Genomic DNA, 16,785 nt, shown 5'->3' with positions numbered 1-16,785 from the left:
GGTCAGCACCCTATATCAAGGTGTGCATAATTATTAGGCAGCTTTTTTCTTTAGGCAAAATGGGCCAAAAAAGAGATTGAACTTTCTCTGAAAAGTTAAAAATTACCAAAGGTCTCTCAGAGGGATGCAGCAGTCTTGAAATTGCTAAGATATTGGGGCGGGATCACAGAACCATCAAACGTTTTGTTGCAAATAGTCAACAGGGTCGCAAGAAACGAAGAAAAAAAAAAGAAAAAAAAAAAAGACACAAATTAACTGCCAAGGATTTGAGAAGAATCAAGTGTGAAGCTACCAGGAACCCATTATCTTCCAGTTCTGTCATATTCCAGAACTGCAACCTAGCTGGAGTACCAAGAAGTACAAGATGTTCAGCGCTCAGACACATGGCCAAGGTAAGGAAGGCTGAAACCTGACCACCACTGAACAAGACACATAAGCTGAAGTGTCTAGACTGGTCCAAGAAGAATCTGAAGACAGATTTTTCAAAGGTTTTATGGACTGATTAAATGAGAGTGACTCTTGAAGGACCAGATGGATGGGCCCGTGCCTGGATCAGTAACGGGACAGAGCTCCACTTCGAGTCAGACGCCAGCAAGGTGGAGGTGGGGTACTGGTATGGGCTGGTATTACTAAAGATGAGCTGGTTGGACCTTTTCGGGTTGAAGATGGGCTCAAAATCAACTCCCAAGCCTACTGCCAGTTTTTAGAAGACACTTTCTTTAAGCAGTGGTACAGGAAGAATCTGCATCTTTCAAAAGGACAATGATTTTATGCAGGACAACGCTCCGTCACATGCATCCAAGTACTCCTCTGCATGGCTCGCCAGTAAAGGCATTAAAGATGAAAAACTTCTGACATGGCCCCCTTCCTCATCTGACCTGAACCCAATTGAGAACTTGTGGGCAATTCTTAAACAGGAGATTTACAGTGAAGGAAAACAGTACACCTCTCTGAACAGGGTCTGGGAGGCTGTGGTTGCTGCTGCACAAAAAGTTGATCGTCAACAGAACAAGAAACTGACAGACTCCATGAATGGAAGGCTTGTCACTGTTATTGAAAAGAAGGGTGGCTGTATTGGTCACAATTTTTTTTTTTATTTCTCAGAAATGTTCATTGGAAAGTTTTGAGTTGTTTGTTTGTTTATAATTCTCACTTGAACAGATGAAAATAAAACAGTGAAATGGGAAAATGTGTTTTTCATTTAGTTGCGTAATAATTCTGCACCATCATAGTTGCCCAATAAATGTGCACATATATTCTCCTAAGAAAAACAAAACTTCACTTTATTTTTCTTAAACATTCATGTTTGAGGTTTATAAACATTTGGGATTAACCGAGAGCACTGTAGTTGGTGATTAATAAAGATAATCCTCAAAAATAAGACTTGCCTAATAATTGTGCACACAGTGTATACATTATGTGCTTCCCTCCAGCTGACCGTGTGACACTGATTTTGATTGTGAGCAGCAGGAGCGCGGGACACGTCTTAAACCCGGCAGACAATCTGTCAAAGCATCTAACCACTCTAATTCGAAAGTGATGGACAGCTGTTTCTACTGGCCGCTTTCTAGGGTTTCAAACGGTAATCACAACAGCTGGGTGGGTGTTCGGAGCAGAGGCAGACACAGTGACAGGCTTTTTAAATGGTTACTCGATTTGATATTTCACTGAAATGACTTTAGGGTTTTCTCTAATATTTACCAGTTACCAGAGTAATGCAGAATAAATGAGCTGTAATAGGATTAAAAGACTGTTTTATCCCTAGTGGAACTGCGTTGCTGAGTAAGACAGATAAGGGAACGTTATCTTCTGTTTGTACACAGTTCCATTCACTTGGTCTTGTTTCGTTGGATTTGTTTTTGTGATGTTCTGTTTTTGAACATGTCTTGTAGTTAATGTGCATGTTTTACTGCCATATACTGTAGATGGAATGAATGCAAGATAACATAACACGCCCAGTTACCAACACATTTCAAAATGAGTTGTTGATAGTTCTATATAGAGCATTTTTTGAAAGTGGTTTTATACAGCACCAAAAAGAGTTCTTCTATTGATCCAATGTCAATCAACAGAACCTTTTTATGCTGCATAGAACCATGTACAACACCACCATTTAAGCATTAAAGGGTTCTTTACAGAACCATTCCCTTTACTAAATAACTTCTGAAGCACCATCTTTTTAAGAGTGTAGTATGAACAGGTTTAGGTGTATAAGAAGGCCACAGGTACTCAGAGCACCATGTTCAGAAAACAAGTCTGGCAGCTGTCGGCAGGGTTAACCTGGGTCAACCGAACTGACCAGGCGAGGTGTTTCATGAATTAATAAGACAGAAAATCCGCTACTGTCCTCTTCCACAGTTGCATGCGTACGTGACCTACGAGCAGGTGCTAACAGGTGAATCCTGCCTTGTCACTCCCAAATCTTATTCAGCTTTAAGAGCAGTCGCTTAACCCGAAACCATGACGAGAAATGATGTCTAACAGCGTTTAAAACACCGCCGAGAAGGCGCAAGCTGGCGAGTTCATCATCAACACTCCTCCTTGCTAGGTCAGCTAAAGCTAAGGAAGACACTTTCTCGTTGGCTGGCTAGGGTGAACGCTAAGCTGAAGTTTAAAGACATTTCAGAACAAAGAAATAATAAACAGAGGCAGTTCAAACGTCTTTGTTACCGTCTTATTCTTCACACTGGTAGCAGGTTCGTCTAGCAGCCAGGGACCAACCAGGTCTGACTCAAATACAGCCACAGCTAACCTAACCTACGTGTTAGTTAGCTTAGCCTAGCGTAGCTGACACCGGACCATCGGCGTTATTGCCAAAAAACCAACGTTAAAGCTGATTTATGTCATTTAAACCCACTTAAGAGTGTTTCAGCCAGGTAAACCCACTCTATAATCGTACACAAAACGTCTGTCTCATCCACACAAAAATGAACGACTTGTTTTCCCTCTTTTCATTATTCTGTTCCCGTGAAATATTAACTACACAGATCTAGGCAGAAAACGAGAAACTGTACAAAAACACGGCTGTGAGGTAAATTAAAGCTGTTTAGAGGAAAACAGTTTTAAAAGCCACTGAACTGCTGCGGAGGAGCTAAGTTAGCTTAGCTTGTTCGAGACGTCACTCTTGAGATGTCCGAGTCGGCTCGTAACGTTTCGCTGAAGACGGACCGTTTCGAGTCGGCTCGCGTCGTTTCTTACCTTTATACGCGACGAGGTGACAGCGAAACGTATCTCACGTTCACGTCAATTTTAGGGCTATTTAAACGTCAGTATAGCGCCAGTAGCCCACAGCCTGGAGCAGCTACATCAAAACACCTGTGAAGAGCCTCTCTGTGAAGCTTGAAACACAGGGAGCGAACAGGACTACATTTCCCGGAGGAACAGCACTTCAGTGACATAAAAGTCTTGGAGTGAATGTAAATAATATAAATAAAAATAAAAATAAATAGCTCACCTACTATTAGACGGCTGGTGATGCTTATGGGAAGATTACTGGTTTATAATATAGACGTTTCATATCAGCAAAAAGTAATTTACAAAATAAAATCTTTGCTAGAATTACGTTAAAAAAAAAAAAAGACTATTAAATAAGCCAAGTAAATACTATGGGTAAATTACTTTATAACACCTACATTTCTTATCAGTAGTGTTCCCAAACTGTATTGTGGTATCAAGTGAAGACCTTTTGTTAACTTTGCAAACTGCTGAAATTTAACTCTTCACTTTATATTTTTCTTATTAAAAAAAAGGTATGGAAATAGTGTGGTCCAGAAATCGGTATTGAAATTAAGGTACTGGCATCAGTACTGAACAACAGCCAGACCTATTAATAAACTAAATAAAGTGTTAAATTCAATCAAAACAATGTCAAAAGTAAGTGAACAAATAAAAGATGGTATAAGGAAGTATTGTTCAATTCAATCACAACCATGTCAAAAAACAAATAACAAGATACGGATGAATCGTCAATCAGGAACCAGTATTGAAGTCAAGGGACTGGTAAGGGGAAAAAAGTAACAATACCCAGCCCTAGTAACATCCACATTTTATGTCAGAGGTATATAAGGTTTCAAGACCTTTTAGCAATGGTATTACAAAAAGGTAATAAAGAACAAACAAACACTACCTTAGCGACAACTCAATTTTACTTCAGCAACAACAGGTCAAAATAGTGCATCAGTACAGCTACAAAAACAGTGGTGACTCACTTTGTATAACAGTGTTAGAAATCAAAACATAAAGTGCTTCTAAATGAGCAAGAAATAAAAATGTTGGTATGTGGTGATTTGTACACCTCTCAATAAGCACTACATTTTTAAAAAACCTATAATCACAGGTAATCCAGTTCATGTTAAGCACTACAATAACACATTCATTTTTTCATTCAAAACTATAAAATTATTTTGTTACATTTTCAAAACACTAGTGTTCTCAACAGGTGAATTAAATTATTTGTTATTATTGTGCTACATTTCATAATAGACATCCCTTTCTATGTTAGGAATCATCACATATTTCCCCAAAACCTGCACAGATCAGAAGAGATCATTAATTTCAAGTCATATTCAGCATCCAGTGGATCTACGACCATCTAACAGAACCTGAGTCGACTACATTAATGAAACATAGCAAAAATTTTTAGCAATTTTAGTAACTCTCCTGACTATCTGTAATTATACTTCAAATACTATATGTATTTATTACTTCAAGTCATTCTCAGTTCAGACTAGAAATTGAAAACGATTCAATATGTACAGCAAATCAGATTAAGTGAAGTAGACAAATTATCATGGCTTGGCTGATGAACTTCTGTTAAAACAGAGCTAGTGTTTCACTCACATACAGTCACAATGTAAAGCTATTATTTCCAAAAAAAATATTTTTTTGGTATAACCAAAAAATAATGGGGTTATCAGATATTGATATGACAGCGTTGATGTGCAAACTATCAATGAATCATTTAGTGTCACGAGGCTACGTTGTTTGTTAATTTCGCTTTGTCAGCCCTTACCTTTTCCTGTAAGTACATACAGCAGCTCAAAAGTACCTGCACATTACATACTGCTAATACCTACAGCTACGGTTCTGACAAGCACAAATGCAAAAATGTCTACTGTCTTGTCAAAAAATCGTTGGGCTCTGGTCGAATTATGCATTCTGTTGATTTTAAAATAAGCACACATCCTCCAGAGAGGACAAAGTGCTGCACATTTAATGCAAATACTTTTCAAATATGTTTCTTTGCTGAATTTAACATATAGGGGGAATAAAATTTAATAAAAAAAACATGGCACATTTACATTTTATCTTTTCATTTTTTCAATATGTTAAACCCAGCAAATAAATAAAATTGTGCACAAGCATCTGCAAAAAAATGCCTTATTTAAGTGTGTTATCTGTAAAGGACGTGTTCACTAATTTTCACTTAGAAAATCAACAAAACGTCATTTGACCAGGGGAGTTCAATATGTTGAATACAACAGTATGTTTACTAACAGACAAAGTACCCGCTATATCTCTAGAAGGTGGAAGAGAAATGCTGGAGAAACACTGCTGGGTGGTGTTTCTGGAACGCCTTGATGAGTCGCCTCCTCTCTTTGGCAGACAGGTCGTTACTGAGGGTAATATTGTCAATAAGCTCCTTTAAGCTGTCAAAGGTGGCCTTTTCTCGCTGCTCCTCATACTGCTTCATCGACACCTGCTGACAGAACACGAACACTACAAGGCAATGGAGGCATATGTTTCAGTATGCATGAACACATTAGAACTAGGGGTATAAAAAAACACATAAGTCTACAAGTGGAGAGTCAACTGCATAAGAGTTAGAATGAATTACAATTGATAACAACATTCACTAATGTATACATTGTTTTTGGTCCAAAATAAAACTATTGGGCAATTTTACAACATTGTTTTCCTAATTATTATGGCTTCACAATATGATATGGACATTAAAATGTGATGTCTAATAAGGACTATTGCCCTACTGTCTATATTCCACTAGTTCCTCCAGTTACATTTGCACGTTGAATGTGACAAACAGAACTGAATGTTTGAAAATTGAGCGCTGAATTATTTCCTAAATAACTGACAGGCTGCAAAATTCATAGTCCTGCTTCCCTTTTTATTGTTGCTATGTCCAGCAAACTATCAGCTGAGGCCATCTGTTAGCATCCATAGCACATCACAAAGCACAAAGGAAATTTAGATCTTACTAATTTAGATGTTGCACTGAGTTATATTTTCTATTCTGGAAACTTTTGTTTTTCACTTATTTTCCCTCGACTTTCCCATTCCTTATGCAAGTGCATTATCTTATATCTAAATATCATAATAATAGACATTCATACATCCTTATGTACCGATATCCACGAATCTTATATGTACATCTCCTAAACTCCTTTTACATTGGCTGTTTTTTTATTATTATTCTTTATTTTACATGTACCTTTATTGCAATTTATTTTACTTTTCCCTTCTTACAGTCTGTGCGCTGTCTGGTCATATCATACATATGTGCACTCACCAAGACAAATTCCTTGTATGTGTAACACACTTGGCAAAATAAAGCGATTCTGATTCTAGATTAATTTTGTGTAAGTGAATCATATAATCGTGTAGTGAAAGACTTAGTAACTAATAAGAACACATTTATGCAACATGTAATAATGTAAACTTACAGGCTATGTTATCTGGATCCCTCCCTTGCTGCAAGGTTTGAAGGGCCTTCCTCACCGCTTCAATTAGGGACACTGGTGTCTAGTTTTACCAAATCAAAACAGAAAAATTAATAGACCGTCCTCGAGGTACTATATGTTTTGTCAGACAATAGAACCAGAAATAAAAGTAAAAATGTCAGTATATCTTTTTGGGTTTATGTTACCTTGAACAGGTCTACATGGTTGTCCATGAGAAACAATAACAGCTGCTCGCACTGTGCGCGGCCAACATCTTTACTCTGAAGCACAGCCTTCACAAACATCCTGCTGACCAAGGCCCTGTTCTCTGTCTGCTCTCAAACAAGAAAAAACAAAGCAGACATCCCCGACATTCGGTTTTCACAGCTTTTTCTCTCTCATTTTTTCATTTGGCCCCTTAAAAAATAAGGGGCCATATCCAAAACATAACTATCACTTACAATAAGTCATTCCATGAGAATGGTACCAAATGAAAAAGATAATTAGTACATGGAGAAAACAACATTATCAGGGTTGAATAAAGCCAACATTTAATCTCCAATACATTAAATTCAACAAATTAACAGTAACTGTGCACTAAAACGTGCAGAAGTAGGGTCATACTTCTACATACAACTGTAACATTTTTTGTTTTGCTGCTTGTGGTTGATACCTGTCTGTGCAGTTTGAAGGCCTTGGAGTCTGCAGCTTCAGCCATGAAGGTTAGCAGTCTGCGCAGCTCATCTCTAGAGCTGGTGTCCAACAGACGCAGACAGAGCTGAGATGCTCTCAGAGCATCCTCACTCCTCCCACAGTCTAACACACAAACAGACAAGCGCATAAACAAATATAACAGTCTTATATGTTGTGCATGTAATTAATTTTTTCACAAAATTAAGAAAACTTAATATAACAAGCTTAGCATAACAAAAAAACATACAGCATAAAATATACACAGCCCACATTTCATTATTACAACAAGTATAACAACAAAACATGTTTAGGAACAACAGATAATGCCCTGTTTTTAATCCTCTGTACTGTAGAAATGGATACTCCATACTAAAATACTAAATCATCTATTCTCAGCACTATACTAACACACCACTTTTACCTAACAGTTTAAGGATGCCTGCGTGGATGTCCATGTAACGTCCGGCCAGTAAGGGCATTCTCTCTTGACTGCTGTAGTACTTGGATATGGTGTCAAACAGTAGCTTCTTCTGGACTCCAAGCCTCTCTTCACCCTCTATAGCACCTTCTTGGAGAAGCTGCTCTCCTGTCGCTACTATCAGTTGATCTGGGAACAGCTCCAGACAGTCCACAGCCGCCATCAGCCATGAGTCCATTCTGCAAAGACAAATGGTAGATGTGATGATGCCAAGCAAACCAAAACCAACCCAATAAAGATGAAATAAACATATAACTATAACAAATTTAACCCTTAGAAGCTGCAGTTAGAGAATTCATTAGAAAATGATGGGATTTGATTTATTATTTACAGTTGTATGCAAAAGTTTAAATATCCCTGGTGAAATTATGTTTTGTTGGTTTTCTGAATGAAAATGAATTATAAATTTCACATCCTCCACAGAGAACCCACTTAAATATGACATTTTATGCAGATTTTAGTGCACAATTTATATTTTTTTGTTGAGATTAACATACTGGAAAAAATAAAACATAAAATATGAAACTTTTGCACAGGTCACATTTTATGTTTTTTCCCCCAAAACATTCATTTCAGCAAACAAACTGTAATTGTGTACCAAAATGTGTACAAGGGTGTTCTTTGTTGAGGACGTGTGCTTATTATCACTTAGAAAATCAACAAAACATTCTGACTAGGGGTGCTAGTCATAACTTATGGAGAGAAGAGAGGAGAAATATGTCAGGCCTGTAGATTGCAATCTTTCAATCAATATTACATTTGTGTTTGTAAGCAGAAAACATATTATATTAAGAATTTAATTTCAGGAAAAGAACGTACCGCTTTGCCAAAGTTTACATATGACAGTAGGGGTAGCTACTAAATAAACATCGCTAGAAAGCATTTTGGCAACTTTAGGCTTACACTTTAATAATTGTAAACAATGAACAAGAACACACAATTAAATCCTTAATAACAAGTATTCATATGTTAAACATCAGCAAACAAATTCATGATCTTGACAGCCCTAATGTGAATACAGAATATAAGCATAATTCTTTACCAAAGTACTACGTTATTAATTATGAAATTACATTTGAATAACACAGATATCTACACATTAAGTTTGAAAGACATGTGGCATTCACACAACAGCTCCAGGTATCTTAAAACCTAATAACGAAGAAACGGCCAGTGATCGTTTCAAGGAACCATGCAAATTGCACACTCACTCTGGCAGGTTGAGGACCTGAGACACCTCCCGGTCCACGCAGGTGTTGGAGATGACCAAGTCTTCGTGGTTACGATGCACGGGCATGCGAAGCGGCTCAGGTTTTGCTGGTGAGGTCAGAATGCAGTCCAGCACGGGTAACTCCACTAACTGTAGCAGCTGGAGGAGAGTCTGCTGTTTCCACACTTCCTGTACCACTGCAAAATATAACACTGTATCAAGCCTCAACATTCAAATTACTATTACATAAATGTATGTACTACATCCAGGTAGCTGTTTAGAGGCAAAAAGAGGTGAAAATGAAGGTGAAGATGCGAAAAACAAGAAAATCTTACAGCACTAAAATAATTTGCCCGAACAGCCCAAATCTTACATTTTTCTTACTTTCTTTTCTGGTCCAACATGTGGTTTTACGTACAAAAACCAGTCATAATTCATTTTTACATGACCATTTTCCAACCTGTCTTACTGTCCCTTTAACGCAGATATATGTAAACTATCTCCTTTTTGATTGGTTGACCTGTATTGGGCCTCATTCAAAAAGCATTCCAGGCCTAAACACTCCTTATAACTTCAGTGTGAGTAAGCAGGTCTAAACTGGTGTAGGCTGAATAGATGGATATATGTAAATGTGTTGGTTTTCCTGGTATGACAAAGACGATTCATTCAAAACTGGCTGATTTTGCAGCTTAGTTTCCATATGGAGACTATATGGACTAGGGAGCAAATGTTTTTTTTAAGTCATGAGGCTACGTTCAGTTTTAAAATGTAACAATATTTACATATATCAAACTCTTATTTTTTATAAAAATAAGGAACATCTGTCTATGAAAGGTGTTCATTTAATGGTCTCTTGATAGCATAGGACAAGAAGCTAACAGACTAGGGCCTGTATTTACAAATAATCACAATACGTTCTGATTTGAGCTCAAATCACTGTAAAATAATGGGCCTTTAGGGTCTGACGCTTAATCATCTTCTCAAGTGCTTCACGTCCACCTGTCTCACCTTTCTTTGAGAGGTAACTGGAGGATAAGCCAGCACGATTTAGGCCAGAGGGCATGGATGGCTGGAGGTTAATTGTTTGCAGTATTCTCTCCACCCTTCTGTCTGAGGATCCATGTGCCAAGGGGTTAGAGATGGTTCTCACACCATCAAACCTTCAAATAAACATGTATCAGGAGTAGCAGTGGTCAATAAAGGGATATGTTATCCTTATCACATTATATTACATACAGTCTCTATTCTGAGTATATTACTGGCATTGTCAGTCGCCTAGAACACTAAACAACTGCATGTGTAAAAGGACAGATTTAGACCAAGGTCTCACCAAGTGGGATTTGTGCCTGAGCAACATTAAGCTTAGTTCAATCTAACTCTAGATTTTCTGTTTCAGAGATATATTACTATATTTCTAATTTTCTTCATAATTATACTGATGAGTTGTAAACAATGTAATTCAGACTGGTTTGATTTATTTGTTAGAGTGTTAGAGTGGTGGTGATAGGAACCAGAAACTGCCACTTTATTTCCTTTCCATGTTCATATGTAATGTTGATGATATAAATTGTGGTAAATCTGTAAAAAAATATAGTCTGGCTTTACAAAACCCTGCATGTATCTCTCCACCCTGAACAGCTTAAAAAATACATTTTCAGCTAAAAGCTTGCTTTCAAAACCGCGTCTCAGACATCAAGCAGCTTTTTCATAACTATTTAATGTAAAACTGTGATGTAACTTTTCGATTCCTCAAATTCTTCTGATGTCTGGTTCCTATGACTAATGCTGTGAACAATTCTCTCAATTAGTTTCTCTTAAAATTTCAAATTAAACCACTCTGAACCACTTTGTTTACATCTCAACCATTGAATTATACAGAAATGTACCTATTAGTTATTGTGAAATTCCCCTATAAATTCAGGATTTTGAATCATAAACAGCTCTTGAACCAATCAGGGGAGTTTCTGACCAATCAGGGATGATGGAGTTGGATCCCTCTGGTGACTTTTTTTCTTTGTGAAGAATATTGCTTTTTAGCAGAGGAAGCAAGTCATACATATTCATACAAGAATACAAAGCAATTTTTACTCCAAAAAGTACTAACAATAACAGCACTGCTTTACTTTCTACATGTTTACATAGATTTTTCCTTCTTTGAAAAAAATGCCATGACATCTCAAGTTTCTTGTGATTGACCGTTCCTCATAAACGGCATGCTTTCATTTTTTTTTCCTTTTTTCTACCCGCTTCTTCTCAAAGAATAAAAAAAATCATAATACACATAATTTTAATTTCATTTTTAAAACATGACACCACTGTTTTTTTGGAGCACTAAGAACTTTGTTCAAATTTGTTCACAAAATATCAGCAAAAAATCTGCAAAAGAATCTGTGAGCAAAAAGTGTAAATCATTTAAATCACATATGAATATGTATGAAAATCCAACCAACATAATGGTATGTCTTTTGTGATATTGGCAACCCTTAATCAGGTGCAAATCTATTTAGTAAAAAAAGTGATTCGAAGTAGGGATGAACAATAATATCTGAATTTAATTGGACGTAAGACAGATGTTGACATTAGACAGACGCTTCAATTTGGCCAAAATTTCAAACCAATATTTGATGACATAATTAACGTACGAGGCAGAACAGAATGTTGCTGGCACTGATGGGCTGATGTGCTTAAATAACTACATTTTATTCATCTTACTGCATTTCTAACCCTACACAAATGCTTTTCTCTGTGTGATGCTAACCCAGGTGGATATTTTAACGTTTATGTTTGGGAATCGAAGAATATGTACATGGAAAAATATTAGATATCTGCATCTGCTCAGAATTCCCATATTAGCGCATTCCTAGTTGTAAGGTTATGATAGCATTATTGAGTCATTCACTGACCTGGACCCCTTCTTTTTCTTTCCGTTTTCTTTCACTGGTGTTACGTTCTCCATATTGCCACCCTTGGCTGATCCAGGAAGGGCATCACAGTCCAGAAAGTGGTACAGGCTGCAGCTGGAGTCCTCAAAGGCCATCTCCTTCTCCCTGCGAAAGAGCTTCATTCCAACAGGTTCAAACACTCGTGCGTCCATGAGAGCCTGACAAAGCCTTGCAGCCTTGAGGCGGGACACCTCACTGGAGCAGAAATAGATGTTCTGCATGAGATGGCTGAGCACCACATCGACGGCATCAGAGCCAGTGAAGCACTCTCGGTGCACTCGCAAGTGCTGGCGGCGACGCTTGACCTCAACCTGTGTCTGTAAGGCCCCAATAATGTTTCGCCAGAGCTGTGTTGCCCTGAATGGCCCTGTCACACCTGAGTGGAAGAGTATAGGTAAAGATGAGGTCAGGCTGTGGGCCATGAAACAAGTCTCTGGCTAGATTACTTACAGTCAGAAATCAAGAAGCTTGTTTAAGAAGGCATCTGAGTCATTCTACAAAACAGGTGCCATTTGGGTCCACAACATTTGAGGAGATGCACAAGATACAAAAATGTGCTAAATGTGTTTCCAAAGCTTAAAGCTATTAATTCTAAAGCTACTTAGTTATTGTTAACATGGTATATGAGAAAATACTAATTCTAATGAGTAACATTGTTTTTTTTAATCATTTTTCATTAGTACATGGTCATTTTCACATTCTCACCAACATCACATTTGCATATAAAATATGACCAAATAAATGTTTTTTATCAAACCTTTATTATTCTCATAATTACTTATGTGTCCCTGTTCACAGAAGATACATATATATATATATATATATATATATATATATATATATATATATATATATATATATATATATATATAAAACATTGTGTAAAGATATAGGAAAATCACTTTTTTCTCACTCACTGATTCACTCACTCACTGTCTTTCACTCACTGATTCACTCACTCACTGTCTTTCACTCACTGATTCACTCACTATCTATATCTATATGCATATATGAACTATTTGAACTGTTGTACATGTTCAGTATTGGTCATTAAGCGTACTTTAATGAGAATGAAATGTTCTTTTTGAATTAATTAAATGAACAGGAGTTTCTAATGTTAGATGAAGGCTAGAACCAACAGGTCATATAGAGAGACAGTTTGAGCCACACTGTCACATTAGTTACCTCTCCATACCTCTCCATCACTGGGTCATTTTTTTTAGAAAATGATGGAAAGGGGAAGAAATGTTCCATAAATGAATGCTGAATAATATTCTTGGTCTGTGGACTAATCAAATAAATGAACCTTTTATTTGACATTTTCCAATGAATTGGTATTTTTCATACACAAACAATGAGGCCACTGATATGTCACCTTCATATTTTAACATTTAGAATCTAAAAATGGAAAAAATCATTAAATGACAGTTTTGTTTGATGTTTATCATTTTTCCTTTATTAATCCTTTAGAATTAAACAAGCTGTTTTCGTTACTGTGCCCTTTATGAATAATTCAGGCAAATGTACGTAATCCTATCTCAAAAAGCAGTGCATGCTGAAACACTGCTTCTTCATTCAGCGCGAATGGGTGGGGCAGCTACTATAGGCTGAATAGGCAGATATATATAAATTATTTGTTTCGTCACGACATCACAAAGCAAAATCTATGACTTCAAAATGGCATATTTTCCTTAGCTTAGCTTTCCATATATATACTGCATGGACTGCTGAGTGAACAGTACAGTAAACCTTTAACAGTACTTACATACTACATCAAACTCTTTTACTATAAAAAGGGGAGGTTTTACTTTATATGGACCTTTTAAAAGTGATCAGCATCAGATATTTGTTTACATTTGACTGATAATTAGTAATGCACTCACTGTATTCCTGAAGATCATAATGTTTAAAAGACACTGGGCTATTATCACTGTAAAACTTCGGCATTTTATTATTTGACTGCATTAGAAACCCTACTGAAATACACTCTCAGGTGGATTTTGTTCCAGTTTCACATTTTGTAAATGTTTATGTATTGGCAGGTCTGAACATTAAAAATATCAGATATTAACATTGCCTCACAGTGTCCATATTGGCATATCCCTAGTTTTTATGCTTAAATGTGAATGTGCATATTTTTGTTGATTGGTGTTTTGCATAGGACCGGCTGTGGGAGCTTGGAATGTTTTAGCCTTGGTTGAACAATAAAGCTTATTTTATACAGTGGTGGGCAGTAACTAAGTAAATGTAATTTGTTGCTGTACTTAAGTAGTTTTTTTGTATATCTGTACTTAAGTTTTTCCATTTTGGGTGACTTTTTACTTTCACTCCACTACATTTCAGAGTCTAATATCTGACCTTTTACTCCACTACATTTTGAGAAATCTGTCGTTCCTTTTGTTTTTTGTGTGTATAAAAAAGTAACATGTCAAAACAAAAGAAGAGCAAAGCCAGAGCACCAATCAGGGCACAGCGGTCACTTTGTTCTGAGCTTGTTTTGACCTGTTAGTCATACCGACCCAGTGCAGCACACGGTTCAACGTCAGTGCAGCAGCATAAATATTTGGGAGCACATGCGTCACCTAAATGATGAACTAACCTAACTTTGTGTAAATAGACCACAATATAGAAATATGTCCACATATGCAGTCGTGACTGTAATGTTTCTTTTTTTCTGAGTTCATATAAACACTTTCATTTTATAGTAAATTAGTTTCGGTTAGTTTACGTTTATGAACAGAGATCAACACAGTAAAGGAAAACTTATTTGTGATCCTGAGTTTAAAGCCAGTTTTTATTCAACTTGTAACTAAGTTACAAAGTAATCTTCAACTAAAACTTTGCTTGTTTGTATAAAGTGATTTCAGAGCCACTCGGTTCTACCTGATGGAAACTGTTTACCTTCAGTGTTTTGTGCTTATGATCATTTTAATAGACGTCAGCGTCACTAATTAATTACCTTCTATTAAAAGACTGGTTTACCAAGAGAGACGCTGGAGGATTTTCACCTAAAATGAGTTCATGAAGCGATTCTTGTTTTAAAAAAGATAACAGGACATCAGAGTCATAATTACTCTTTTAATACTTTTACTTTCGATACTTAAGTACATTTGAAGGCAAATACTTTTGTACTTTTAATCAAATTGAGGTCTAGAGTACTTCTACTTTTACTGGAGTAATATTTTACCTTGGGGATCTCTACTTTAACTCAAGTACATGGTTTGTGTACTTCGTCCACCTCTGATTTTATACTATGTGGGGAAAAGAAATTCCTTGAGCATATTGTTGTGCAGGTCTGCTTCTTTTGGAAGATCACAGAAACCAAACCCATGTCGTCCAGTGAAAGAAATCCTTTTGAAAACGTTACGCATTTGTAGAAACTTTCTTCATAACATACTTAATATTTGGGTCCATGTGCGGACAAATCTCTCACTGTTGAGCATTTAACGATGAACATTTAAGGGGTAAAGATGATAATAATAAGCTGTATTATCAGTTATACTGGAGTCTGACAGACTCCTGTCGACCAAAGTCAGTGAGGTTGGCTGTGACCGTGTAATTACACCCGACTATAACGCTACAATTACAGGTTCCCTCGCTCTGAGTATATCCGAAGACATTATCAGCAACCAGCAATGTGTGCGCACGTCAAATCTTACTCATATTACCTGTTTGGTGTTGGTTTTCTCTAAAACCTCTAGTTTGGCTGTTCAGCCTCCTGAACCTCGGAGTCAAATCCACCGCCATCACGAACCCGGAGATGACGGTGCCAGACTGGAGCGGTTGACAGGACAACGGATGGAAATGCTTTTAAAATGCAGCTTGCTTATCTCTAAGTATCTTCATGCGGGTTTGTTTTTGTTGCTTGTATTTTAACTGACAGACAGAAACATACAAGAGACTGTCCTGAACTGGTCGTTGATTTATTTGAATAAAATTGAAGGCCGGCAAAATCTTCTCCCAACACTTAAACTTCAAAAAGCCTATGTTCAAAATAAAAGTCCGCCTAACACCGCCGACATTTGAGTAAGGCCAGTGTTTGTTCAGGTACTTAGCGACAGAAAATTTTGTCCAAATGGAAACGCATTTTCACTGAGCGAAATGTTTAATGTATTGTAATGTGGACAGGTTATGTGCATATTAAAATTTGTCATGCTTTGTTTTCACTTATTTCGTTTTACTTTACTTTCTACTATATTAATATTTATCTTATTATTATCCTGTTATGTAAAATGGTACTATTCGTAGCCATTATTATTATTTTATTTAAATCATTTAATTTAATTTATTTCATTTTTTATACGCTGCTGTTTGAAAACTTTGTTCAATGGAAATATCTGTAATCTAGAGTGTGAGAGCAATGGAAAGTGGCTTACTTCTCGCAAACTTTAGTCAATGTAGTGGTCTGTGATCATCTACATGGATGTCCATTAAGTATTTTTTGGTGATTACACTGCATATTTCATCAGAAACTGTTTGAGCTGAAGCCGGCGGGTACACACTGAGCTTGGTGGCGGTGTAAGTGGGCGGGAAAAACTGCATTGTTTACTAACACGAAAATAGACGTCTGACGCCAGGAACACATCCGCACCCTCGCTCATGTAGATACAGTAATCTTATTCTGTGACATACGAATGATTGAAACGCGTCGTTTGCACCAGATTTAATGTTAAAGCAGTATTATCTCCTTTGACATCGTTTGAAAGGGAGACCTTCCCCTACGCTTCACAGAAAGGCTGCGCTCCAATACCCCTAATTGTGTTCTAAGGCACTTCGATCGTCATG

The 16,785-nt window shown here is 36.9% G+C and overlaps 2 protein-coding genes across 4 annotated transcripts in view; both read right to left on the bottom strand.

Moving 5' to 3' along the window:
• The window catches only part of scyl2 (SCY1 like pseudokinase 2), a 29,723-nt gene extending 26,391 nt beyond the window's left edge, over positions 1–3,332 (bottom strand). For 2 of the 3 annotated variants that reach the window (XM_017696959.2, XM_017696960.2), the window contains exon 1: positions 3,199–3,332. The gene's annotated coding sequence lies outside the window, so the exon portion shown is untranslated. Of the gene's footprint in view, positions 1–3,078; positions 3,127–3,198 lie in introns of those variants that run through there. The other variant, XM_037540111.1, reaches the window with a different exon arrangement.
• Positions 3,333–4,127: 795 nt separating this feature from the next.
• depdc4 (DEP domain containing 4) lies at positions 4,128–15,865 on the bottom strand. Its single transcript, XM_017696958.2, has 9 exons — positions 15,669–15,865; positions 11,962–12,376; positions 10,067–10,218; positions 9,060–9,255; positions 7,792–8,027; positions 7,351–7,493; positions 6,884–7,009; positions 6,681–6,759; positions 4,128–5,718 (listed from the first exon to the last, which is right to left on the bottom strand). Exons 1-9 carry the CDS (start codon positions 15,745–15,747, stop codon positions 5,519–5,521), a joined length of 1,626 nt encoding a protein of 541 aa, XP_017552447.1. The 5' UTR covers positions 15,748–15,865; the 3' UTR covers positions 4,128–5,518.
• Between the last annotated feature and the right edge of the window lie 920 nt (positions 15,866–16,785).

Source organism: Pygocentrus nattereri, chromosome 1, assembly GCF_015220715.1.
Source record: "Pygocentrus nattereri isolate fPygNat1 chromosome 1, fPygNat1.pri, whole genome shotgun sequence".
Classification (NCBI taxonomy): domain Eukaryota; kingdom Metazoa; phylum Chordata; class Actinopteri; order Characiformes; family Serrasalmidae; genus Pygocentrus; species Pygocentrus nattereri.
Note: the sequence above shows the minus strand (reverse complement) of the source record. Positions and strands in the feature narration are given on the sequence as shown.